At 41.7% G+C, this 27419-nt stretch overlaps 1 protein-coding gene across 4 annotated transcripts in view; it reads left to right on the forward strand.

The window, feature by feature from the left end:
* Positions 1–25678, forward strand: part of PDK3 (pyruvate dehydrogenase kinase 3) — a 71682-nt gene extending 46004 nt beyond the window's left edge. For 3 of the 4 annotated variants that reach the window (XM_040468925.1, XM_040468923.1, XM_040468926.1), the window contains exons 6-12: positions 5141–5218; positions 12888–12964; positions 14273–14374; positions 14945–15055; positions 18309–18422; positions 19764–19903; positions 24981–25678. In XM_040468925.1, the coding sequence (XP_040324859.1) occupies positions 5141–5218; positions 12888–12964; positions 14273–14374; positions 14945–15055; positions 18309–18422; positions 19764–19903; positions 24981–25011 (653 nt within the window). In that variant the 3' untranslated portion in view covers positions 25012–25678. The remainder of the gene's footprint in view (positions 1–5140; positions 5219–12887; positions 12965–14272; positions 14375–14944; positions 15056–18308; positions 18423–19763; positions 19904–24980) is intronic. The other variant, XM_040468924.1, reaches the window with a different exon arrangement.
* The last annotated feature ends 1741 nt before the right edge of the window (positions 25679–27419 follow it).

A 27419-nucleotide genomic window follows, 5' to 3' on the forward strand; every position in this document is an offset into this window, starting at 1 on the left:
CTCCCTCTCTCCCTCTCTCCTAACCTCTCTCCTTCCCTCTCTCCCTCTCTCTCTCTCTCCCTCCCTCTCTCAAAATAAACGTTTAAAAAATAAAAATAAAATATGGATTCCCAGGCCTCAATATGGACCAACTGTATCATAATCTCTAGGGGTACGTTTATAATGTGTACTTTTTTTTTTTTTAACTTGGTAATGAATTCTGCATACAGCCAGGTTTGGAAAACACTCTGGACCTTTGGTTCCCAGTCTGACCAAAAAGAACATCTGTCATCAGTGTAATTGACTACACTTTGAGAACTTTCTCATGGGCAGGAAGATTCTTCAACCTAAGGAATGCTTACTAGGCATGTTTGTGTCCATGGTATTATAATGTGTTATGGGAATTTATGAATATGAATATATGATTTTACCATTACTGCCCCACAAATACTTTTGGCTGGCTGGTGTATGTGAATCTTTTTGTAATGTCTTGAGTTTTTCAGGATCATGATGCATTTCTTTTTTTCTTCCTTCCTTCCTTCCTTCCTTCCTTCCTTCCTTCCTTCCTTCCTTCTGTTTGTTTGTTTGTTTGTTTGTTTGTTTTTTAAGTAAGCTCTAGTCCCAACATGGGGCTTGAACTCACGGCCCCGAGATCAAGAGTCGCATGCTCTCCCAACTGACCCAGCCAGGTGCCTCCATAATGCAGTTTTTAATTACAGCATCGATACACTGTAATTAGTAGTGGGGTTTAAAAATCCTTATTCACATGTGGTTTTAGGAATCATACTGGGTCTTTGAGTTTCAAGTTGACTGCTTCTTTCTGGGCTCTGTCATCTTGCCCATGTTATATTTACATAATACCTTTTCTGAATAATGCTGTTATAATCTCATGCTCCTGGCCAAGCTAATGCCATGAGGAACTAGCACATTTAGTGGGACTGGGTTCTTTTCTATCTATAGTGGATGGAAGAACGATGTTTAAATGTCTTTAAAGGTGTCCTATACTTGAAGGAGTTGTTTTGTGGAGGTGTTTCGGCTCTGTATGTGGTTAACGAAGCTCCATTTTCAGATTTCATTATTCATTGGTTTAAAGAAAGTGGTCTTCGAGGCTCTCGGTCGGCTCTGTGCTCTCGTGTCACTAGGTGGAGATATAGCATTGTTGAGTGGTGTAGCCAAAGCAAAGAGGGAGTGTTGATTTCTTATCTTTTTATGAAACTACTTTACTGATGTTTGATGAGGTTTCTTACACTCTAGGAAAAAACTTGTGAGTTTAGTATAATTCCAAATTTTCATTTTCTTTTATTAGAGTTTAAATTCAATGCTACTTTAACGTCTGTTTTCACACTGATCGACTCTTCATTTTAAAAATACTTTTCCCCTCTTACTAACATTTCAATTGGCTGTCCCTCATTATTTCATCTTGTCATAGTTATTCCAGTGTCCGTATTTGTGATTCTTTACAGAGGTTTGATTCTAAAAGTTTAGTAATTAGAATTTTTACTCTGAGGCCAAATGTTACGTAAAATTTTAATTGGACAGCAATATGAGGTAAATGAACCAAGCTCTTTGGTCGGAACATACCTGAATCTTTATATTATTTTAGGTTGACAGTGTTAAATTTTAACATACTTAAATTCTGTAGGCCTTATTTCCCCCCTCCCCTTTTCTTCCTTCCTTCCCTCTTTCTCTTACCTCTTGAATCTTAAACAAGTATCCACTCTATGCACAGTATTGATGTGAGGAATATGAAAAAAGCACAAGCCTGTCTCCAAAGCGCTGGTGTCCAGGTGAGAATATTGCAAATGCACCTATGAAGCGTTTTAAAGTAATCTGAGTATCTGATCTTTAGAAATTGTGAAGGTGAACTTTAAGAAAATGTCACTTTGGATAAGATTCTGGCTGTGCCTCAAATGTTTAAACATTGTGATACCTTGTGATCATGCAGTTTTCCTCTCCTGGGTATATACCCAAGGGAAATGAAAACATATGTTTACAAAAAACACGTGGACATGAATGTTCATGGCAGCATTATTCATAGTAGCCAAAAAGGGGAAACAATCCGGATGTCCCTCAACAAATGGAGAAACAAAATGTGTTTGTGTACAGTGTAACACTGTTCAGCAATGAGAAGGAATAAAGTACTGCTAGACGCTGCAACATGGGTGACCCCTGAAAACATTCTGCTCCGTGAGAGAAGCTAGGCACCAAAGGCCATGTATTGTGTGATTCCACTTATGTAAAGTGTCCAGAATAGCAAGTCTGTAGAGAGAAAGTAGACCCGTGGCTGCCTAGGGCTGGGTGGAGGGAGACGATTGCCCATGGTCATGGAGTTTATTTCCCTGGTGATGAAAATGTGAAATTGATCGTGGGGACGGATGCATAGCACTGAAAATACACTAAAAACCACGGAATTGTGTATATGCTTTAAATGGGTGACTTATGTGGGTATGAGAATTGTATCTCAGTAAAGCTGTTTTTTTAATGTTTATTTCTTATTTTGAGAGAGACAGTGCGAGCAGGGAAGGGGCAGAGAGAGGGAGAGAAAGAGAATCCCAAGCAGGCTCCGCACTGTCAGCGCAGAGCCCGACGTGGGGCTCAAACCCATGAAGCATGAGATCATGACCTGAGCTGAACCCAAGACTCGGACACTTAACCGTCTGAGCCACCTAGGCACCCCTCAGTAAAGCTGTTTTTATTTTTTTAAACTTTTATTTTTTTAAATTTTTTTTTTAACGTTTATTTATTTTTGAGACAGGGAGAGACAGAGCATGAACAGGGGAGGGTCAGAGAGAGGGAGACACAATCTGAAGCAGGCTCCAGGCTCCGAGCTGTCAGCACAGAGCCTGACGTGGGGCCAGAACTCACGGACCGCAAGATCATGACCTGAGCCGAAGTCGGCTGACTAAGCGACTGAGCCACCCAGGCGCCCCAGTAAAGCTGTTTTTAAAATAAATTATCAAAAGGTTTAAAATTTATCAAAGGAAGAATATGTATTGACCATCTAATAGGTATATACTAAGTTCTGTATGGGTTACAAACCACGTGGAAAACACAAACCCTGACCTCAGATTGTTTATAGTTCAAGAGAAAAGGCACCCATGCAGTCTATAATAATGCACTTTAGCTTTCTGAATGTTTTCCATCTTTTGAGATCTAACTGCCTGAATTCTGTTCCAGCTAGTTCTTTAATAGCCCAGATCTTCTTACCCTGTGTCTTTTTTTTCCTTTTAGAAGTGAACTCTTGTTCCTCAGACTTTGATAAATATCAGCCCCACTGTGTTACCTTTAAGTAACTTAAAGGACCTTTTTTTTTTTTTTAATTTTTTTTTTCAACATTTATTTATTTTTGGGACAGAGAGAGACAGAGCATGAACGGGGGAGGGGCAGACAGAGAGGGAGACACAGAATTGGAAACAGGCTCCAGGCTCTGAGCCATCAGCCCAGAGCCCGACGCGGGGCTCGAACTCACGGACCGCGAGATCGTGACCTGGCTGAAGTCGGACGCTTAACCGACTGCGCCACCCAGGCGCCCCTAAAGGACCTTTTTAAGCTATGGTAGTGTCCCCGCTAACTTAGAGTGTGTGGCCCATGGAAATCCCTTCTTCCAGCAAATACTTACTGATAATTCATTACAAATAATTGGCACATCTTAAGACTTTGGGCAGTATTATTTTTTAAAAAGATTATTTTAAAATCCTTTTTATTTCAGTTCATGAACCAACACTGGTATATTATTATTAACTAAAGCCTATGGATTACATTCAGCCTCACTCTTTGTGTTGTGCTGTTCTGTTGCCTTTAACAAATGCATAATGTCATACACCCACCATTGCAGTACATACAGAATAGTTTCACTGCCCTAAACACGCCCCATGCTCTTCCTGTTCATCCCTGCCCTTCCTACCTCCCCCTGAACCTCCGAAAACCACCGATCGTTCTGTTGTCTCTATGGTTTTGCCTTTCCTGGAATGTCATTTAGTTTTTATTTTAACTGAAAATTTTTTTCGAAGTATAGTTGACATACAATGTTACGTTACTTTCAGGTGTACAGCATAGTGATTGAACAATTCTATACATAACTCACTGTTCACCACAGTAAGTGTCGTCACCGTGCAAATCATACCCACAAAGAGATAGCACCTCACACCGGTCATAATGGCTAGTGTCAAAACGACAAGAATAACAAGTGCTGGTGAGGATGTGGAGAAAAGGGAACCCTCCTGCACTCTTGGGGGAATGTATTTGGTCCAGGCACTATGGAAAACATTATGGAGGGTCCTCAGAAAACTAAAAATTGAAGTACCGTATGATCCAGTAATTCCACTTGGGGGTTTTTACCCAAGGGAAACAGAAACACTGATTCGAAGATATAGGCACCCCTACGTTTATGGCAGCATTACTTACAGTAGCCAAGATACGGAAGCAACCCAGGTGTCCATCGATAGGTAAGTGGATGAAGAAAAAGTGGTATCTACATACAATGGAACATCACTCAGCCATAAAAAATGAGATCTTGCCATTTATGGCTATATGGATGGTCCTAGAGGGTATTGTGTTAAGTGAAATAAGTCAGACAAAGAAAGACAAATACCATATGATTTCATTTACCTATGGAATCTAAGCAACAAAACAAACGAACAAACAGACTCACAAATACAGGGAACAAACTGGTGGTTGCTAGAAGGGCGGGTGGGTGGATAGGTGAAATTGATGGAGAGGTACGATCTTCCAGTTAGAAAATAAGTAAGTCACAGAGATGAAAAGTACGGCCGAGGGAGTATAGTCAATAATAGTGTAACAACAAATCTCTTATGCTGCAATTTAGTCAGGTTGCATGGTGTTCAAAAGTACAGTTTATAAATTTTTGTGAAAAATACCTTTTAGGAATATTTAAAAGTTAAATAAATGTATGGTTAGTAGACGACTGGCCATATTGTCATTAGTGCAGTATTTTGATACTTTTGTAGTCATTAAAACTTTAAAGGAAGAGAAATTTTGGTTCAGTCATAACAATTCTATTACAGCCAAAAAAGACTATTTTTTAAAAAAAAAACAATAATTCTAAATCCGTCTGGTTAGAAACTGCCCTGATTTTGTTTATGTATCTGTATGTCTGTCTATCTGCTTGTGTCAAAAGCTAAACTCTTTTTTTTCTTTACAGATGCATATGAAACCGCCAAGATGCTGTGTGAACAGTATTACCTGGTCGCCCCAGAGCTGGAAGTTGAAGAATTTAATGGTAAAAGAAAAATAATTTTAACCTTAAATGCAAGGAAGTTGACTAAAAATCTGATACCTTAGCTACCTTTCAATGAGATCCTAAAAGTATGCTACTTTTTCCTCTTATATCTTGTAAAACTTTTCTATCTCTTAGGTCACCTAGGTATATTGTTGTAAGGAGTTTTTGTACAAGAGTTTGTGATCTGTTAGAACTCAGAGTTCTTGGAACAGAAGTGATCAAGGTAGAAGATGCACAAACCTGTAAATAGGCAATTCTCAAAATAACAAATGCCAAGCAGTCACTAAACATACGGGAACGCGTTTAACTAGACTAATCAAAGAACAACAAACAAAAATAGAGAAATGTTGTCTTTCAAAGTGGCAGTGATTAAAACGTTGTGATGCTTTGAATTGGTGCCCAGAAAACTACTCTGTCACTCTGTCACCAACACTTACACATTTTGGGTAGAAGTTTAAACTGGTACAGCCTTTCTCAGAAAATGCTACTGGTGTCCTTTCTCTTCGTCTAGTAAATTAAATTTAGTAATGGTCTTATTCTTTGGTCTGGTAAATTAACCATCAGAAAATGTATTCTAAGAAAGTAAGGTGTGCACAGATGTACGTATAAGAATAATGATCACAGTGGTTTTCTTACACAGAAAAGTGAGAAAACAACCCAAGTTTTCCATACTAGATAGAAGATTATTTAAATACATTGTGGTACACTCATAAGATAGAACACTAAGCAGCCATTCAAAATAATGCTTTGAAAGAATATCGAGGGGCACTTGGGTAACTCATTCAGTTAAGCCTCCGACTTCGGCTCAGGTCATGATCTCACGGTTTTTGACTTCCAGCCTGGCATCGGGCTGTCTGCTGTCAGCACAGAGCCTGCTTCAGATCCTCTGTCCCCCTCTCCTTCTGCCCCTTCCCCATGCGTGTTCATGTGTGCCCTCTCTCTCTTTCAAAAAAAATTTTTTTTAAAAAAGAATATTGAATGTATGGGAAAAGGTGAGCTTTTTATACACAGCCTATCAAAGTTTGTAGTAGTGCAAGTTCATTGGAGAATATTTTGGAGGATTCATAGCACCAAAATACAGCAGCTTTCTGGATAGTAGGGTCATGACTGATTGTTATCTTCGTCATAGGATTGTATACTTACTTACATGTTACCTTTATTTATTTGTTAGTTACAAAAGAGACATGCTCGTTGGAAAAATACAAACAATACAGAATGTAGAGTAAAAAGTGAGAGTCCTCTACTGTCTCGGGACTGTACAGAGCTTTGGTTTTTTTTATGTAAATGGGGTTGAAACTATACATGTGCTGTCACTGGTGTTTTTCACTTCTGCCTTGAAGATCTTTGCGTTTATTAATGGCATTTAGAGATTATCCACAGCGTAAACTGCAGTGATTTATTTAATCATCTACCAGTGAGTGAACATTTAGGATTTCTAATTTCCCCATATTCCTTGTAATGAGCGGTGCAGGGTGTGTGTGGGTCTGTATCTGGAGGGTGGGAAAATCTGTGAACACGTGGAAGTCTTTGTGTCAGTTGGGTTCCTAGAAGTGGAATGACCGATTCTTAGGGTGTGGGCACTTACAATTAAAGATAAACCCAGTTCCCTCTCAAACGTCTACCAAAAATGTATTTTACTTGCAATGAGGTCAAAACGTGGAAAGACTTGAGGCTGCCGTTTCAGGATATTCGCCCCTCCGTTCTTCCAGAACGTATGCAATCAAAGCTGCTTTCACAGTCTGTTGGGTTCTCCATATTTGTAGTCAATACATTGCCACAGCAGAAGGGACTTTGCTGGAGTATTCCCGAGTAGAAGCATCTCTGTGTTCTCTCTCCTCCTCCTTACAGGCTGGGCAAGGCCTGACCTCCCTGTATAGATTTCTGTTTGTCAAACACGGGACTTAAATTCGCAGGTGGTAACCAGCTGCTGTTTCGTGTGAATGGCAGCCTCACTCGCTGTAAAGGCCAGAGCAGCGAGCCTGCTTTTGCTGATCCCGGGAGCCAGCCGTGTCCCCCCGTTCCTTCTCAGTGAAGCGGTCACACTGGGCAGCACACCTCACCAGGAGAGGAGATTAATGACTGTTTTTAGCACTGTCTCATGCATGATTTTTGGAGCCACTCTTCCCATCTTTAAGAGAAATAAATGCTGGTGGTTATAGGCCACCTCTAGTTTCCTGTTGCTTTGGGTAATGTGTTTATGATTGCTCTTTATCATTTCCTGAATGTCAAAGTTCTTTGTGGGCATGGTTAAGGACTTTGCTTTAGCGCTCACAGGTTCTGCGTTAGAGATGCAGGTCAGAGGTCAGTGTTCAACCCCTTAATGGATGTTGTCACTTTATAGAGAGTGGGTGTTTCCCACAGCACGGTAGCTGCCTCAGTTTTTCCCGAAGGAAATCTGCCAGATCCAGATTCCCGTGGATTCATTGTTAGAGCCTGCATGAGCTAGCATAGCATCTTCTTTCTCGTTGCTTCCATCACCCACCGGGTGCCCTGAACAGTAGTGGATAACAGCACTGCCCTCTGCCCTGCACTTCAGAGCAGGGGACTGCCACCAACCTGAGAGAGCACTGTTGCTGCGTGAGAATTTTGCCATTAGTGTGACCTATCATCTTTTTTTTTTTTTTTCATCTGAATTTTTGGGTGTTTTTCCTTTCCCAGTGTAGACCGCTGAGAAAGCAGTAAATAGGATGGTGGAGAACATACTTGGTGAACGGCATCAGGATTTACCACTCATCACTAGACTTCTGGGTATTGGGAGCCAGCTGTAATAAACTTTCTTTATTATCCATTTTGTAACTTAACAGGAGTATTAAAAAGAACAGAATTTTATTTATCTTACATCAGGTTTCAGCTTTCCTTTTTTTAAAAACATATTTTAAAGTTTGTTTATTTTGAGAGAGAGAGCAAGTGAGAGTGGGGGAGGGGCAAAGAGGGAGAGAGAGAATCCCAAGCCGGCTCTGCACTGTCAGCACAGAGCCCGATGCAGAGCTCGAACTCACGAGCCGCGAGATCATGACCTGAGCCGAAATCAAGAGTCAGACGCTTCACCGACTGAGCCATACGGGCACCCCAGGTTTCGGCTATTTCTTGACTTGCCATGAAACCCATGTAGGTTTCTCCAAAGACAAGTAGCCATTTCATCATACTTGTTCTCATTTTAGCTTTCTGATTTCCTGAGAAATCGCTTGCCAAAACATGAGGCAAAGAAACCTCTTTTGTTACCTGTTGTGAATCCTTGTAGTGAGGCAGTATGGCTCAGAGGAAGGATGTGAGCTTTGTAGCTAGCCAGACTGCGGGGACATGGATTCTGACTAGAGATGGGGACTTCCTCATCTGTAAGATCACCTTGTGTGATGATAAAAGGATGCTGTTTCTGGCGCCTTAAATAAAGCACCAGACCCAGACTGGATATTTTTAAAAGGGTGGCTACTGGAAGTCAGGGTTGACTTGGGAAGGCTAAGACTTACTACTTGCATTTCTTCACCATTTCTAGACCAGTCTCTCCTGTCAACAGTTTCGTTTATAGCTTTGGGTTTGGTGGGCAACCTAAAAAGTTGACGTCATACCACACATGTCTTGTTATAAGAGAGTTTACAGAAAAGGTGTGTGTCCTGGGATCTTTGATTTCTAGTTTCCCCATATTGGATACTTTTGTGTGTAGTTTTGGGCCAGCGGTTCTGTACAGCAATCAAAAAGCCATTGCTGGTGGCCCTGTTAACACTGTAAAGTTAATTATTTAGTAACGATACTAGCCAGCATTTATTGACTACTTAGTTGTGGCAGGCTCTGTGTAAACTAGTTACACAGATATGTACTGTGCCCATTTTACATATGGAATACCGAGGCCCAGCTGGTTTAAATACCTATTAATGTATCTGTTACATGCCAGAATCAGGACTTGATCCCAGTATGACTTTGAACCACACCGTGTACTGTTTTTAGTAGGCTTACCCATTGACTTTTGGACTTGATTAATCACCTCCAAGTGCCCAGCTACTTATTTTCTCTTAAATGCATTTCTTTCTGCTTAGCCTCTAGTTTTTCATTGTTATAGGAGAGAGAACAATCTGAAAATAAAATCCTTTGTATCCTGTGTTAAGTTCTGTTGCTACTTATTAAATGTAACGGTATTTGGAGCAATGACTCTGCAGAATAGAGACTTGGCTATTTCTTGAGTCTTGAGCATGAAAAACCTGGCCCATTTTTTCCCATTGACTTTTAAAAATGTGCCCTTAAATGGAAAATTCATATTGCATTTGTGTCTTATTTTAGAAAGTTAACAAGCATCTGTTAAAGGTCCACTACATAAAAGCCATTGGACCCAGGGTTAGGTAAGAGTCATGGACAAAAGCATTGGACATGGTCTTATAAGGAAGGAGAGACATCTAACCTGCTAATGTTCCCAAAGAAAATAGAAGTACAAGTAAGAAGAATGTTGATTCAACTGAAAAGAAAAAAATATCAAAGAGTAGATTGGGAAAAAGATCTGGAGTGAAAAGATTGAATTCAGAAGGCTCTTTATATAACTGATCATGCCCTTTGGTACAAGATAGGCTGAGGGTTCAACTCCTTCCTAGGGCTCCATTAAAATGGCAATAAAGGAATACAAAGCAAAACAGCAAAGAAACCAGGGGGGACCATCAGTGGACCACTTACGTCACCTCCTGCCAGGAAGTAAACAGATGGAGGTATGCTGATTATGTGACAGAACGGGAGAAGCCACAAAGGAGAGGCTACTGCAAAGGTGGAGGGACTCTGGGAGCAGAGCCAGGAGGTGCAAAGGACTGGAAAAGGAAGCTAAAAGCTAGGGTTCGCTTGAAAGCTGGTCTGAGACAGAGCATGGAGGGGCAGTGGGGAGCACTGGACTCGGGCTGTGCTCTGCCTACGGTCAGAAGCGTTCTCCCTGGGGTGCAAAAATTCAAATCAGAGTACTTTCTTCAAAAATAACCTTGGAAAGGGGTGCCTAGGTGGCTCAGTCGGTTAGGCATCCGACTCTTGATGTCGGCTCACAGATCAAGCCCCGAGTCAGCCTCCGCGCTGGCACCGTGGAGCCTGCTTGGAATTCTCTCTCTCCCTTTCTGCCCCTCCCCTGCATACGCTCTTTCTCTCTCAAAATAAATAAATACACATTAAAAAAAAAAAAAAAAGAAAAACCTTGGAAAAACTGGGGCTATTCATGTACATGTTGTTAGCCCAAAGTAAAGCCCTCTTCATTTGAGCATTTGGGGAACCCTCTGGTCAGAGGCCAGCTTACTGTGTGCCTATCCTAAAGTCATTTGAAAAGCCGTGACTAGGTACGCAGGGTGCCACAAGTCAGCCTTCTCATTTAGGTGACGGCCGAAGGGGCAAATGGACAGCGGCCACCTCAAATGATTAAGCCAGTTCCTCATTCTTCAACAATATTACAACCAAGGTGTATCAGACCTCAGATGACACCCAGCAGGGTAACAAGAACCTGACTAGCATTAAACTTAGCAGCTGCACTGCCATGGCCGGAAGACTACCTCCTTTTCTAAATTCTGAGAGAAAATTATTTTGAACCCAGAATTTTGTACCTAGCCAAACCTTCAATCAAGTGAGTCAGAGGGTGTAAGGTTTGAGAAATGCATTTCCCAAGCACCCCTTTCTGAGTTAGGCGACTTGACTGACTTGATGGTGTATATAATATGGATATAAAAAATAGTGAAGAACATACTGGAACTTTAATCAAAAACAGTTTGAAGATGATGGCTACGCAGCATGTTTGGAAGACAATTCTAGTTTGAAAAATCATAAAGAATGGAATGGATACCATGTACTAGAACGGTAAGCTGGGAGATCTTACTGATACAGTAAGGAAAGGGAAGCATATGTACCTTGTCCAGTTACCCAAGAGGAAGGGTTATTAGAAGCACCAGGGAATAGATGAAACTGTGTAAGAAGGACACAGTCCAAATATTCAGTGACCTCAAAAAGGGTAGCATGATTTTGAGCAGTTGGTGGAGGATTAAGAGAATCCATTTCACCTTAGGGCTGAGAACTTTCTCCTTCATGCGACACATGAAACATGTCATTGGAATCACGGGGGAGGAAATGTGGTTCTACACACTGTTGTGGCTGCTCTGCAGTGACCAGTATTTACCTACTTAGGATGCTACCAACACTATCAATTTTCAGCTTTTTAAAAAAGAACCTAGAGACAAAGTACAGAAGAGTTAATCAGGGTTACAGAACAGAGTGGTCATATTATCAACCAAAAGACTAAAGCAGAAACAGTAACAAGTGGCTGCCTCCGGGTGCAGACTGGGGGTTGAGATGGGAAAGGGTAGAAGGACTTCTACTTTTTTTTTTTTTTTTTTTTTTTAAGAAAAATCTTAAATTGGGACGCCCGGGTGGCTCAGTCAGTTAAGTGTCCGACTTCAGCTCAGGTCATGATCTCACGGTCTGTGAGTTCGAGCCCCGCGTCGGGCTCTGTGCTGACGACTCAGAGCCTCGAGCCTGCTGCGCATTCTCTGTCTCCCTCTCTCTCTGCCCCTCCCCTGCTCGTGCTCTGTCTCTCTCTGTCTCAAAAATAAATAAAAACCTTTAAAAAATTTTTTTAAATCTTAAATTATGTATTTGACATAGTACTTGCCAAAAAAGCTGATCATCAAAGAGTTCAGGATTTAGAGTCAGAAGCTCTTGGTTCAGTTGTCTGATTTCAGGCCTCTTCCATTTCAGTAGGCAAGTCACGTAGCCTCTGCAAAGCCTGTGCCCTCGCCCACAATAATACTACCCCTCTGTGAGCCACATAGTACTGTCAGGAGGGAGAACGCGATTGGCTAATGCAGGCAGAAGCTCTTTGTAAATTGCTAAGAGCCAAACAAATGTTTGCTCTACTTTATATCCCTGTTACTTTATTAGAGGAAGTAGTTAGGTTGAAATTATAACACGGCTGAGTATGTCTGCATTCTCCTTGAGGAAGTTCACGTAGGTTCCGTCTCCTAAGTGATTTCTGGTCACAAGGAGGAGGAAGGACCCCATTTTGCAGCATCTACTCTATAGCCCATACGCTGTTCTTGGTGCCTGACATGGGATTCAGTATTTCTCGTATTTTCCTCCAGAGATCCTTAATGCAAGGAGAAAAGACTGGGGGTCTCTCAGGGAAGGGGTGGGAGTTTATCTGCTAGCTACTAGTAGAAAAGTTATGTGAACCTTAAATGCTACTCTATAATGTGCCTCATTTGTTGAAACCAAACAGGATTTAACATTGCTGTTTTGTCCAGTTAGCCAAGAAGATGTGCCCCTTTTCTGCTGTGGCTTCACATTCCTCCTGATCACCACTGGGGTCACCAGTGGGGGTGATGTCCCCGAATTTGAAAAAAAACTGAGAAATATTTAGATGACTTCAATAAAACTCAGAATATTATGACATAGGTGATAATATTCCAGTCTTGCTCCAGTTTCAGAGAAATTGAATAATCTGCCCAAGGTCACATAGCTGGTAAGTGAGGGAACAGGATTTCTCCCCAAATTGGTTGGACTTCCAAGCATATGTTTTTGCTCAGCCCTACCTCTGGAGGTGGGAACCTAAATTAGCCTTTTGTGTAGAGTTCTTTTTTATGTACTTGAAAAATAGAATACCAGCGGCTTTCTTGGCTTTCTTGTAGTTTTGGTCCTTACTCGTTGATGGTTTTGTCTCTGTTTTCAGCCAAAGCTCCAGACAAACCTATTCAGGTAGTTTATGTGCCCTCTCATCTGTTTCACATGCTGTTTGAGTTGTTCAAGGTAAGTGGAATTTAAAAACATGGAAAAAAGTCTTCATTTTAAATTACTTTGATTCAAGGCATAATGGATTCATTAGATTAGCATAAGAAAAGGTTTTGCATAACCATTTTAAAAATTCTATTTCTGATACCCTGTGGGTTTTATAATTTGTACACTGTGAGATGAAAAATTGCTGTGTACAGTATAGTTTTCGTGAATATTAGTACATATTGATTTTGAAGCTTAATTGTACCTTAGTGATTTTATGTAAAATCCATCCTGTTTTTTCTTCACTTATGAGATGAGAGATGCATTTTAGTTTCCAAACCTGGTAGAGGCTTTATTGATGGTAGCCAGATCAAAATAAATACGTGTTTTTGCATATCTGTGTTTGTAAACATTAACCATGTTTGTGCATTAGCATTTGTTTTAGTATTGGGTGATACCGTAACCCTTTTACACATTGGAGTCCATTCAGAAGATCTGATGGAAGCAGAGGGGAAATATGGGGGAGGACTGGACCAAAAGAAACACCAAAAAACAAAAGAACAAAACCTCTTTAGACTCTGCAACTTAAGCTGTTGCTTTTGTCAATCAGTAGCTCATGGCATTTATAAGAGCAGTATTATAGGCACAAGGTGTTTAAGCTAAAATTTCATTTCTTCCAATGTGTAAAACCCTAAATTGAACACCTGAAAAATCAGTTATGCTGATTTGCTTCCCAAAATTATAATGTTACTGATGTAACATTTTAAGGTTGAGATGGGCATTCAATTGTGAACTTTCTCTTCAACAGCTGTGGCTTTTTCAGAATTTCTTTTTAACTGACATTGCCTTTTTTTTTCCCTCAGCCAAATGATTAATTTTTGTGGGAAACATGAATACTCTCAGGTTTTCCGCCTTCTGTAGAGGAAAGGTGCTCTGTAAATGCAGACTGATAAATAGGACTTAAAGTGCATCAGTGCGCCTCTGTAGCCTCGTTACATGTGATAAAAACATCCCTCTTGGTTAAGAGCTGAATAATTTAAATACTCCAAAGTGAAAGCAAGAAGAAAAAAGGAAGAAAAGAAAAAAAATATTTAGTGTGATGGATGGGAAGGAAACTAGATGAAAATCAAAATAAAGCATCGGGAAAATTTTCCTTGATCCAAACACACATTTAGCTGAGTTCTTTAGAGGAAAAAAAAAAAATGGTGTGTAAAACCAACTAATATCTGTCTGCTCCACAAAAGTGGTGTTGTGCAATAAGCAATCCTCTGCTAGTTTCTGTTTTTAAGTCATGGTTTGTGAGTCAGCGGCATGCTTAAAAAAAAGGTCTTACTATTTCAGAACTCAATGAGGGCGACAGTTGAACTCTATGAAGACAGGAAAGAAGCCTACCCGTCTGTTAAAACCCTTGTTACTCTGGGGAAAGAAGACCTATCCATTAAGGTGACTGCTTTATTTGCACAGATACTTTGAATTTTTTTTTTCAACGTTTATTTATTTTTGGGACAGAGAGAAACAGAGCATGAACGGGCGAGGGGCAGAGAGAGAGGGGGACACAGAACCGGAAACAGGCTCCAGGCTCTGAGCCATCAGCCCAGAGCCCAACGCGGGGCTCGAACTCACGGACCGCGAGATCGTGACCTGGCTGAAGTCGGACGCTTAACCGACTGCGCCACCCAGGCGCCCCTTGCACAGATACTTTGTCTAGTTAATTGAATAGTACCTAGACATTGCGGCATCAGAGGGAAGAGAAGAAAACTTTCGCTTGTTACCTCATTTAAACTTATCAGAACCCCATTTTTCAGGGAGCTGAACAAGACCTCAGCCCCGAGCCTGTCGGGTCCTATGGTGTTTCCCTGCCCTCTTTGTTTTAGGTTTAGATGAGAGAACCGTATTTCACTGGGGGTTCAAAGCCCTCGTACAGTTTAGAGTTATCTGGTAGGTACTTTAATGAACTTCTTGCCTTGTACTAAGAATGGATTGATTTGTTCTGAAACATTTTGTACGTTACAGATAAGTGACCTAGGCGGTGGCGTCCCACTTCGAAAAATAGACCGTCTTTTTAACTACATGTATTCAACTGCTCCTAGACCTAGCCTGGAGCCCACAAGAGCTGCCCCTCTGGTAAGCATCTCAAACTGCTGCTTAAGGAAAGGCCATGAACACGAGGAGAGACTCCCAAGGGAATGGGCTAGACTTCTCCCTGGCTGGTTAAATACGCCTCTTTGAATTCGAATGTTTCCCGCGTGATTTGGAGGAGGGGGCGTTTTATCCCGCTACTACTATCTTTGTGAATCCTTTGGACCTAGATTTGTTCTCTAATTGTGTCTTAGCAACTCTCAGAGCTGAGTACCTCACTTCCTGATGAGGCAAACAGCATTTCCCTTTAGTTAAGACTGCTGCCAGGCCCCATTTACCACCTGGGGCTACCCTCGGTGAGAGCGGAAGGTTAATAGCAGGCGGGCAAAGTTGCCTTAGAGTGTGTTTGGCTGCCTCGTGCTCCGGACCCCGGGGTGCTGCATACTGTGGAGACCCAGATCGCCCAGGGCTTTGTAGCCTCCCCCACCACATTTGTTTATATAATTAGAATGTTAAATTATGAACACATTATGTTTTTTATATTAAACAACATAAGCAGGAAACATATAGGTGGCGTATGCATTTTCAGAGCCCTTTCTGTCTCAGTCCTACTGAGGCAGTGAGAAAAGCCCCAAGTTACCATGGCAGCATTTAGATCCTGCTCGGGCCACACTCTGTTCCCCTGCTGAGTGTTTCTAATTGACAAACAACAATCGAACCCTTTGTCATTAAACACAGCAACATATCTATCAGTCTGCAAAATGGTTGAGGGCACAAATTAAGTTTCATTTTCAAGTCCAACCTGATAAGCACATAAGATTATATTTTATTTGTATGAATAAAATCCAACACTTTGTATCATTTATTCGAGACAGAGTTTGTTAACTCAGCATGTTGAAAACAGGAAGTCATTTTTATAGGAGTCAAGAAAATTCATGAAAAAAACAATTTTGAAAGGCATTGTCTTCACCAGCCTCTGGTCCCTACCGAAAGGAATGTCAAAAGAAAAAAAAAAAAAAACACTACAAGCAAATCTGGAGGCTTCCCCAGTTGTTTAAAAGGAATATGGGTCGTCTATATCCTCAAATAGCATCTTGAGGATAGCTGTTCTGTCATAGTTTTTTTAAAAAATGAAACTGAACAATTGACGTAGAACTTCAAATACTGTTGCTCTAACCTCCCCTTTTATTAAAGATGAGAAAATAAGGCTAGTGCCTCGCCTAAGGTGGTTGTGCTCATTACAGCAAGGCTGGCACCGGCCACGTGTGCGTTACCCGCAGGGCACCATGTGGCCTCTCCTTTGAAGAAACGCTTCCACTAGCATCTCTCCCAGTCATAAACTGTCTTCAGCTTTAAAGTGGGCATGTGGATATGTACTTCTAGAAAACACTTTACTCGCTGAGCACCTTACCACGTTACAGCTCTGTGCCTTGACACATGCATTTCTTTTGTGGAAAGGTCCTCCTACCCCACTCGTATTGATCCTTTGACACCCTGGGACAACGTTGGTGAACCTCACCAAATCCAAGTTAGACACCCCTCCTCTGCATCCTCAGGGCCTACCTGTCTCCTCACGCTCATGTTCTCGATCGTTCCCTGGGGGACCCGGTATCAGCCTCCGGGCCTTGCTGGAAATGTGGGAGGCAGACTTCCTTGGCCTCTTCCTGGAGTATGCTGGTTTCTTTACTGTGGTGACATCAGTCACCCTCTTGTCCTCAGTACCGTTAATATCCTGCCAGTACTAAAGCCCCCACCTTTTTTTTTTTAAAACTTTTGTGTGAGAGAGAGAGAGAGAGAGAGAGTGTGTGTGTGTGTGTGTGCACGTGTGTGTGTGCGCACGCGTGCATGCGCACACACGCAGGGGAGGGGCAGAGTCAGGGAAGGGGGAGAGAAAGAATCTTAAGCAGGCTTTACACTCAGCACGAAGCCCAATGTGGAGCTTGATCTCATGACCCTGAGATCATGACCTGAGCCAAAATCAGGAGTCAGATGCTGAAGCGACTGAGCCATCCAGGCGCCCCTGCCAGTACTAAAGCCCTTAAATGACGGTATGCTCTGTCATATGCGCCCCTTTGAGTCGGGCCCTGCCCTGAGGAAGGAATCTAAGAAAGATGTTTAAAAATGGTAGAATTCCACGTTACCTGGTAAAGTTGCTGCTCTGCAGTGTGACAGCAGCTTCACTGTGTGTACTTGTGCTTAGTTTCAGGCACTGTGTCAAGACTTGACACTTACGGTCTAGTCCTCATAGCAGCTCGGAGGCAAGTTTTTTATTACATTTTCAGATGAGAAAACAATCTCAGGTTGAGTAAACTGCTCGCAGTGAATTTCCACTTAGGTCTGTCTGAGCCCAAAGCCAGGGCACGTGCTGCTCTAGGAGCGCATTACCCCACTGCCTCCCCCAGTAGGCATGCCATGGGATTTCATCCGAGGGGCCAAAGCTTGGGGCACTGAATCTGCCCCTCCACTCCACAGTTACTGAAATTAGTCTCCATTGTTCTTAATGTCCTTGTCGGTATCTGAAAAATTTTTTTCCCAACAACCTGTTACATTCAAGGTTCTATGACGTAAAGATATAGGACAGTACTGGAATTGTTTTCTCGTCTCTAAACACACGTTGATCTGCCCTATATCAAAATACTTTACCATTCACAGAACCTTAGGAGGTAGACTCAGGAAATTTTCGTTTCGGTGTGTTAGCCTGGGTACCGGTCGATAGGAACTCCTGTGCCAATTTAATTTTCACTCCAAAGAGCAAGAAATTGTGATAATGAAACTTAAGGGTGATGTGGTTTAGTTTTGTTACCAGTTCAACTCCCATTTGATTTGGGATTTGCTTTAAAAATGCTAACAATTTGGGGCGCCTGGGTGGCTCAGCCAGTTGAGTCACCAACTCTTGATTTCGGCTCGGGTCATGATCCCAGGATTGTGGGATCGAGCCCTGTGTCGGGCTCCATGCTGAGTGTAGAGCCTGCTTGAGATTCTCTGTCTCTCTCTCTCTGCCCCTCTTCCCCATCTCTAAAATTTAAAAACATGTTACCAATTTGCTTTAAGACACTAAAAAAAAAGCATTAGTCAAAAATTGAAGTATTTCTAATATTTTCCAAACATAAGAGAAGTGTTTTTGTAGGGTGAAAATAGATTATTTGCCATAAATGAGCATATACATTAAAAGTTGGGTCTGTAATTTATTTGCATTAAAACTGAATTAAGTATTTCTTTTAATCTTCCAAAGAGTCCTCATACCGAATGGGTTCGCATTTGTACCTGTCTCACTGTATGGATTTTCTTTTCTCCGTAGGCTGGATTTGGTTACGGCTTGCCAATTTCTCGTCTTTACGCCAGATATTTTCAGGGAGATCTGAAACTCTATTCCATGGAAGGGGTCGGTACTGACGCTGTCATTTACCTGAAGGTACTGCGTTTCATTAGTTATATGAAGGCATCTTTACGTTTTAAAGCTTTAAGTTCTTACATCTAATGGAGAACAGCACTACAGCATGTCTTATGTTCAGTTCAGATTTACTTTAGTTTTATGGGAAAACCAAGGTATGTCCTGTCCTTGATTTTCTGCTCAGGTGTAGCAAAATACGAAATACGGACATGTAAACACATAAATACTGATTTTTAAGACTAAGATTCTTAGTTGTGATTTCTTTTAAAATCGCATAACCATTGAAAAGACTAATGTAAAAGGAGATAGATTTTCCTAAACTGAAGTCTTTGAGTCTCTTGCTTTAAAACTCGCTGGCTTTTCCAAAGTTACAAGAATTCAGTAATCATGGTATGGTGATATAAAAGGCTGATCTAATAACAAAGCTTCTGTAACACAGGTGTTCTCATTCATTGGTAGCATCAGACTTTTATTTATTTCTCCACTTGCTCTTAGCCAAAAGGCCGAGAAGCGATTATTTCTCAACTCTAGAACACTTGAAGTATTTTTTTGAATAGGTAATACAGGCACGTAGTACAGAATTTAGAAGCTACCAAAGGGAAAAGTAAGTCTTTCCCACCACTGGCTCTGAGCCACCCAGGTCTCTTTCCCAGAGGTAACCATGGTACCAGTTTCTCATGGAGCCTCCTGGAGTTGATTCTGCATTGATAAACATATGGGGGGAAATAATTTTTTCCCACACTGATTATTTCCACATTTTGCTCTTTTTTTTTAAAGCTTTCCTGTATATCTTGGAGATCTGCTACATCCCTGCATATAGAGATGGTCATTCTTTTTCACAGCTGCATATGCGCAGTGTGTTATATGTTATACGTGATGTGTTATATACCATAACCTAACCTAACCAGGGATTTGGAGTGTATATCTTATGTGCCACTGCATCTAAATGATGTGATATTTGGCATCACCTTATGTGCTTATGTGTATAAATTTAGTATGTATGAAACTTCAGTTCTGTGTGGGCCCTCTGGGGAGCAGTCAGCCTGTGAACAACAGCGCTCAGCCTAGAGACCGTATAGTCAAGGCGCCTGAGTATTTCAAAGCAGTATTAACTGAATAAAATACTTTGTGTTCTGGTTACGTGTACTTTGGTACTGGTTTTGAATGAGTGAATGTTTTTATTCCTTTAAAAAAGCTTTAATTTAATCCTGGCCAATCTATGTCCGCTATCGAAATGTAATTTTAATGTAATTCCAAAAGTATGCATCAGGGTTTCTAATGTTGTAAATAGTAAAACTTCAGTATCTCATGTGAGAAAAATGACATGTGGACCTTTGGTGTCTGTTTTTGTCTTTCTGTTAGGCACTTTCAAGTGAATCATTTGAGAGACTTCCAGTTTTTAATAAGTCTGCCTGGCGTCACTACAAGACCACACCGGAAGCTGACGACTGGAGCAATCCCAGCAGAGAACCTCGGGATGCTTCAAAATATAAGGCGAAACAGTAATTTCATACTTTAGTTTCTATTATAAAGTATCTGATTTTTCCCCAGAATGTACCAGCCGGATGATACCTTTAGCCAAATCTTCTCTGTGGTTTTTTCACTGGAAAAGCACAGTCATCTCTAAAGAAAGAAAGGTTGGGGGCACCTGGGTGGCTCAGTCAGTTAAGGGTCCAACTTTGGCTCAGGTCACGATCTCATAGTAGATTCGAGCCCGGTGTCAGCTGTGCTGACAGCTCGGAGCCTGGAGCCTGCTAAGGATTCTGTGTCTCCCTCTCTCTGCCCCTCCCCCACTTATGCTCTGTCTCTGTCTCAAAATAAATAAGCATTAAAATTTTTTTTTTAAAGAAAGGTTGGAGCAGCTTTTTCACACCAGACAGGAAGGACAGCATGAACTGGGTTGCCAGAGTAGCCATTCCGATAGAGGTGCCCATGTTCTAGAAGTTCTTGCGCTGTGGGGGTATTAATAGCAGTGAGCAAGGTTTATCCTGCCATAGATTGGATTTTTAAAAAGTAAATTCTGCAGTTTGTCATCATCTATGAAGACTGACAGGAGAGTGTTTAGAGAAAGTCTGTGGGTGGGTTGAATCTGAAAAAAAATAAAATTATCAGTCAAGATAAACAAAATGTGGTTTATCCATACAACGGAAAAGGACGCATACTGTATGATTCCACTTACACTGAGATACCTAGAAAAGTCAGATTTATAGAGACAGAAGGTAGAATGGCGATTGCCAAGGGCAGGGGGAATGAGGAGTCATTGTTTAATGGCGACAGAGTTTCTGTTGGGAAGATGACAATGTTCTGGAGATGGAGGGTGGTCACAGTTGCACAGAACTCCGAACGTGCTTAATGCCCCTGAACTGTGCTCTTAAAAATAACCATTTCTTACCATCTTACCAGATAGCCAATTTTACAGATCATTTACCACAATTAAAAAATGAAAAAATTAAAAAGAGGAAAAAAAAATCACAGAATAACAGCTTTCACTACTTTATGGTAATAAGGGCAATAATCCAATCTTTGGTTTCCAGTTTTTTTTCTTCTGATTACTGTCAAGCTCCCACTAGGCTAGCAACAGTAAGGGCTCTGTTTATTTAAAATAACCTTTTATTAATAGAATAGAAAGCAGTGTGCGTGCATTATAAAAAAAAAAACTTATAAAATGTAAGTAAGCAAAAAAAAAAAAAAAAAAAGAGAAACCACTGTCTGCTCACAACTCCAAGATAACGTCTCTTACAACTTTGTGTGTCCTTCCAGATACTTTGCTCTTTGTATATACAGGAAAACCTTATCGAGCGAGTTACTTGCTCTGCGAGTGTTCCACAGGACGAGCAAACATTTCTAATATATTTTAACTTGCAATACGAGTAGTACGTGGTGCCTAACGTAACATGATCACAACTGAGCCAATGGTTCTTGAAATTCACTTTGATATACGAGTGCTTTGCATTATAAGCATGTTTCCCGAAAGGATTATGCTCACAAACCAAGGTGTTACTGTATATGTATTTTCCCCACATGAGATTTAATTATTTATACTGTTTTATGACCTGCTTTCATTTCATTTAACCATTTCCACCTTTCCACGTCAATAGATTTTCATCTTGAAAATTTCCATGAAGTGTCTAAGCCTGGATCAATTCCAGGACTGTGTAACAAATTCAAGCAAATCTCAAGTTGTTTTTAATCTAGGACAGCTTTTTTGTTGTTGCTGCTGCTTGTCCTGCAAAAATACCCACCTTCATTTGATTGGTTTCTTCTTTGAAATGTCATTTGGCTTTTTCCCCATTCTCTGTATTTCCTATAAAGTGCAAATTCATCTAAAGATTGACCAGAGCATTAAAAAAAAATTTTTTTAATGTTTCGAGAGAGAGTGCGAGTGGGAGAGGGGCAGACGGAGAGGGAGACACAGAATCTGAAGTAGGCTCCAGGCTCCAAACTGTCAGCACACAGCCCAACATGGGGCTTGAACTCAAAAACCGCAAGATCATGACCTGAGCTGAAGTTGGACGCTTAACCGACTGAGCTGCCCAGGTGGCCCCTCAACAGAGCATTTTTTGCTGGAGTCCCTCATAAGCACTGTTTCAGAATTACATTATGAGGGGATGCCTGCCTGGCTCAGTCAGAAGAGCCTGTGACTCTTGATCTTGGGGTTGTGAGTTCAAGGCCCACATCGAAGTGTAGAGATTACTTAAATAAGTAAGACAGAAAACCCCAGAATTACACTATGATGCCCGTGACCTGTGACTGATCCACCATTAGTGATGTTAGCATTGACCATGTTGCAGATGCTGGCTGTCTGGGCCCTCCATGGTAGAGGCGTTTTTACCTTCTCAACTAGAAAGTCCTCTGTGTGGTGTTACTTTGGCCCTGGGCAACCATCACCTAGTGGTTTTTAACACCAGTTGGTAATTTTGGCCTGAATCAGTAACTTCATTAATGTTTATAAGATGATGAGTTATTTTTGATATCATTCCTTTGACAGTTATTAGCGGACATTCTCCTCTAAAGTTCCTCCTTGTCAACGCAGGCCATTCAGGTATCTCTGGAAGTACAGTTCCTCCTGGAAAGGCAGGATAAGAATTTAAATCTTTCCCTACGAATTTTCAAGGCTAGAAGTTGAGTTAAAATCCACCTTAAACGGTGACAAATGATTTTCTGGCTTTCTCCTTTTTGAGTATTATTGTGGATAGGATAGACTTTTCTTCTATATGTTTCATTCAGAACTTAACATACATACACACACGTATACAAAGTGCACACATCTTAGGTTTATAGCTTGACACGATTTTACATCGGTATTTCTAGCACCTGAAATGGCCCCTTTCTAATCAGAGTCTTTTCCCTCTACTGTCCCCACCGTGTAACCATTACTCTGACTCTGTCATTTCTTAAACGTAAAACAAAAGGAACATGTAGTGTGTACTCTTTCTGTGTCTGGATTTCTGTGAGGTTCACCCATGTTACTGCACATAGCAGCCATCTTTTTGAAGCTTAAACTGGCACACCTTTGGCCACCGGTAAGATCCTCTGTGTTCCTTGGCTAAAACCCCACGTATCTTTGAAAACTTTTTCTGGCCCAAGATGACATAATGGTGTCATCTTAGACCTTCCCTGCCTCCATCCTAGAATCAGCATTTCCCTCAAGGAGCCCTATTTGCTTTTAACGGGTATTAGAGACCCTAATCTGGCAGTTAGGGGTGTATATTATACCTTTTCTAGTTCTCTTTTCTGGACAGAACTATTAAATCATAAGTTCACGTTGATACTTTCAATTCGATTTTAACATTGCAACGTTTCACCCTAATGTATGTTAATTGTGTATATTTCTTCTTAACCCTGAAAACCTTGATTCTTAACACGCACCAGAAAGGTATCTGCATGCAAACACAGTCGATAAAGCTTCGTGGTTTTGTTCAGTTAAAGTAGCGTCGGTCTTTTCTGATGAACGATATAAAGGGTATCTTTACTGATTTTTGTCCCGTGGAAGCATTGTGATGGACCTCTGTACAGGATTGATGGACCAGTCATTCATCTCAGAGATGAAATTTAGAGGAGTTTGGTTTGTGCACGTGAGTGCAGGTATACACATGGGTATTCACACATACATACACATACCATCCCTGACCAGGATTCAGCTCATTCAGCTGGTAACAACTGGATCAATTTCCCTTGATTTCATTTTCAGTCTCTATGCAGTCAAGTAACATGTTGGGCCTCACTGGGACCAATTAATGCAAGCTATTGCTCTGATAGGGGGAGTTATTTGGGTAGTCCAGAAGCAGGTTTTTAAAAAAGTTTATTTATTTTGAGAGAGAGAGTGCGAGCAGGGAGGGGCAGAGAGAGGGAGAGAGGAAGAATCCCAAGCAGAGAAAGAATCTCCGTGCTGGTAGCACGCAGCCCAACGTGGGGCTCAAACCATGAACTATGAGATCATGACCTGAGCTGAAACCAAGAGTCAGACACTTAACTGACTGATCCACCCAGGCACCCTCCCAAGCAGTCTTTACAAATAATATGGTCCATTTGGAGTGGAAAAAGATGGCTTTAATTGATTATTTTTTAAATGCAGTTTTAAAACTCTATATTCTATCAGGTTGTATAATAATTAAGTATGTCTTAGTTTCTAATACATTATCAGACAAACAAGTTTTAGCAGAAAGCAGTATTTAAAATTGGAAAATGGTTAGCCTGATGATTCAAATTGTTAAATTTTACAAATAGGACGACTGGTGGCGATCTTGGGAAATTATTTAGTATAGGTAGGTAAATTCACTAGGTGAGTGAGAAATTTATCGAAAATGTATTCTGTAATCAGGTTTTTCTTTTTTTGGCTTTTTAAGTTTTTATTTTAATCCCGTTTAGTTAACATGCAGCGTAATATTAGTTTTGGGTGAACAGTACAGTGATTCGGTTCTTCCACACGTCACCCGGTGTTCATCTGATCTAATCAGATTTTTTTTAAAGAGTAGAATGTTTTATTTTTATTTTTTTAATGTTTATTTATTTATTTTGAGAGGGTGCGCGGGAGCGGGAGAGGGGCAGAGAGAGAAGAGAATCCCAAGCAGGCTGTGCCGTCCGTGCAGAGCCCGACACGGGGCTCGATCCCACGAACTGTGGGATCACGACCTGAGCTGAAATCAAGAGTCGGACATTTAACTCACTGAGCATCCCAGCCACCTCTAATCAGATTTTTAATTAGAGCTGTACTCAGATATAATTCACATACCCCATAAAATTCACCCTCTTAAAGTGTACAGTTTTCCTGTATTCAAAGTGTGCAACCCTCACTACTAATCTTAGAACATTTCTGCCCTCTCACAAAGAAACCCTATACCCGTTAGCGCTCATTCATCATTTCTAATCAGGTTTTGAACTGAGAGTAAAGAACTGTTTTAAAATATGTATAAGTAATTAAATGGTCATTCTTTTTCTGTACCAACTCTGAGAGTAATTCTGAGATAAGGCAAAGGTTTTTGAATTCCCACCACCACTAAGTGCTCGGAGTCAATCTTCGTTAAATAGAGAACGTTATACTCAAACTGATCGTGGATATTCCTGTTGTTTTCTTTGTAGGGACAAGATCAAGACCAATAGAACTTTGTAGAGAACGGAATGCATCTGTCCTCTCTGTGAAGAAAGATCGTCTTCTGCAAGTCAACCGGAGAGAACTCTTTTCCTCCACCAACTTTGAGCAAAGCACATAGTCACTACAGTGCTTGAATGTCTTATTTTCTCTACATGAGCTGGACCTTTTCCAGAGAAACCTTCTGTAGCTGCTCCATATCTTCACTAAAGTAGCACCTTGAGCAATTTTTCATAGTATGTTGCCGTGATTTGGTTGGCGCCTGTCACGAGAGAGCGCAAAGCCTCGTCAGCGCTCTGGTGTCCTCATACCTCCCTCCTCATTGTCACAGAGTCGAGTGTGTACTTTGTCCCCAGGATTCTAAGCTCCTTCCTCATTCCAGATGCAGCCGGTCTCTACTGTTGCTCTTTGTGACCAAATACCATGTTTTTCCAAACCACCGACTGAGGCCTGGGTAATCTGGAAGTTGGAGACACCAGCAGAGCGTGTCTTGATAATTCAGTCCCAGGGCCCTTCGTCTCGCATTTGCGCCCTTCCTCACTCTGTGATTTTGACTTTGGCCTTCTTCCATCTGATCTGAGTGAGGTGTGGCTCCTTTCACATTAGATCTTACTCTCCGATGCGTTGATTTTATTTTAAAATTCATTTGTGTACTTCCCTTCTGTCAATTAAAGCGTTCCAAAAGGTGTCTTGGAATTTTTCACTTAACTGCTTGGTTTCAAAGATCTTAAGTGAAAAACTACCTTCTGGTCCTTGTCAGATTTGTAAAGAGCGGGAAGTGGAGTTTTTATGCTCTGTAAAAATTTTGCCAGTCTCATTATCAGATTCCTTTGTAGTTCTCTAAGGAATTGGAGGTCCCTGTGTGATGCACTTGACTAGTTATAAAATAGGCTGTCGAAGGCAAAAGTCCTTTCTCATTTATTTTGAAAAATGCCCTAGGTCTTCATAATTTTCATTTTCGTGAATGGTAGCCATTTTTAGAACTGTCGATCTGATTTTCATACTCCCTTCCTTTTTGCTGAAAGCTGGACCGGGCAGAGGACTCGGGCCGAGGAGAGGGAGGTCGGGTTGTGTGTACCGTCAGCAACGGAAGCCTTCCCACAGCCCACATCAAGGCCTCGCTTCATACGGCTCCACACGGTGTTTCTCTCCACCGTGATTTCTCCTGTCTTGTGCTTCGGCTTCTGCCTTCTTGTGACGCCCATATCCATGCTCCCGTCCGATTTTTAAGCATTGAGTTCACTGATGGAAAAGTTGTAGCTTCTAAAGTACACAGTACAGAGTCCTTTGGTGCCACGGTGGCATCCGTGCAGGTGCCCTCGCTGTGGCCTCCGTGGGGGTCGCCCCGGGAGGGGGAGGGGTCGGGCCCTGAGCAGCTGCACGCGGCAGCCCTTTCTCTTCGCTGCACCGAGCCTGATTTTCTTGCATTTCATTATGTTACCTGAGCTCGTGGTAGTTCCCCTTGGAAAGATCCCTCATCCACCCGTGCAAAGGTCTCATCAGGGAACTGCCATAACCCACTAGATAAGAAAAAGACAGACGTGCTTCTGAGAGAGGCGGGACAGGATCCTCCGGATGGAGGCCTGCGGGTTTGAGGTCCGAGTCCGTGTCTTGGGGATGGGGCCATTCCGTGTGATCTTTTCCTTGTGTCACAGATGTAAAAATAGGGGCCCTTTCCATTTCAAGTCTCCGACTGACTTACAAACATTAGGTGGTAGAGCATCATCTTCCCGGGCCTCCATTTCTAACCATGCCCCTTTATACTTCCACATGTGCTGTTCCGCAGGGCGGGGCGGAGGCCACGGACCGAGGAGTGGTCCCTCCTGCCTTGTCCTGGCAGCGTTTGGCTGTGTGCTTGTGGACATTGTTCTGCCCTCACCAGCTCCCTGTAAGGGTGCAAGAAGGAGAATAAGGTTTGGAAAAATCCTGTCGCGTTCTCCCCTTTATAGGTCTTTTTCAAAAGTAACGATCTCTTTTTGTGTTTTAGTGACACGACTGGTAGTCCTTTCTGATGCACTTGCCTATCCAGCTGGCTCCTGTAGTCTTGCCTCTCCTGTCTGCCTTCTGCATTAAGAATTGACCTTTGCTCCAGAGCAGCAGCCATAGGAAGAGTTGCAGGAACATCTTGCATTCTCACGGCCGAGTGGCCCCAGCATTCATTTATCCTTCTTGTTGGCCGCACGCGGCTCTCTGAATCTGAACGTGGGTGCATGCCTCTGACTGTGTGCTCGGTCTGTCGAAGCAAATGGTCAAATTGCCACACACAGGTTGTAAAATAAATAGACATAGACCCCTTTTAAGCTGAATTCATTTAGTACTCCCATTCCCTCTGTGTTTCCCTCTCATGTCCTCAGTTTTTAGTATTTGGGGACTATGTCTGCTATTTGGAATAGTTCCTGGCACATCATAGGTGCTTAATAAATGTTAGT

Source organism: Herpailurus yagouaroundi, unplaced genomic scaffold (assembly GCF_014898765.1).
Source record: "Herpailurus yagouaroundi ecotype Mexico unplaced genomic scaffold, PumYag 67793, whole genome shotgun sequence".
Lineage (NCBI taxonomy): Eukaryota > Metazoa > Chordata > Mammalia > Carnivora > Felidae > Herpailurus > Herpailurus yagouaroundi.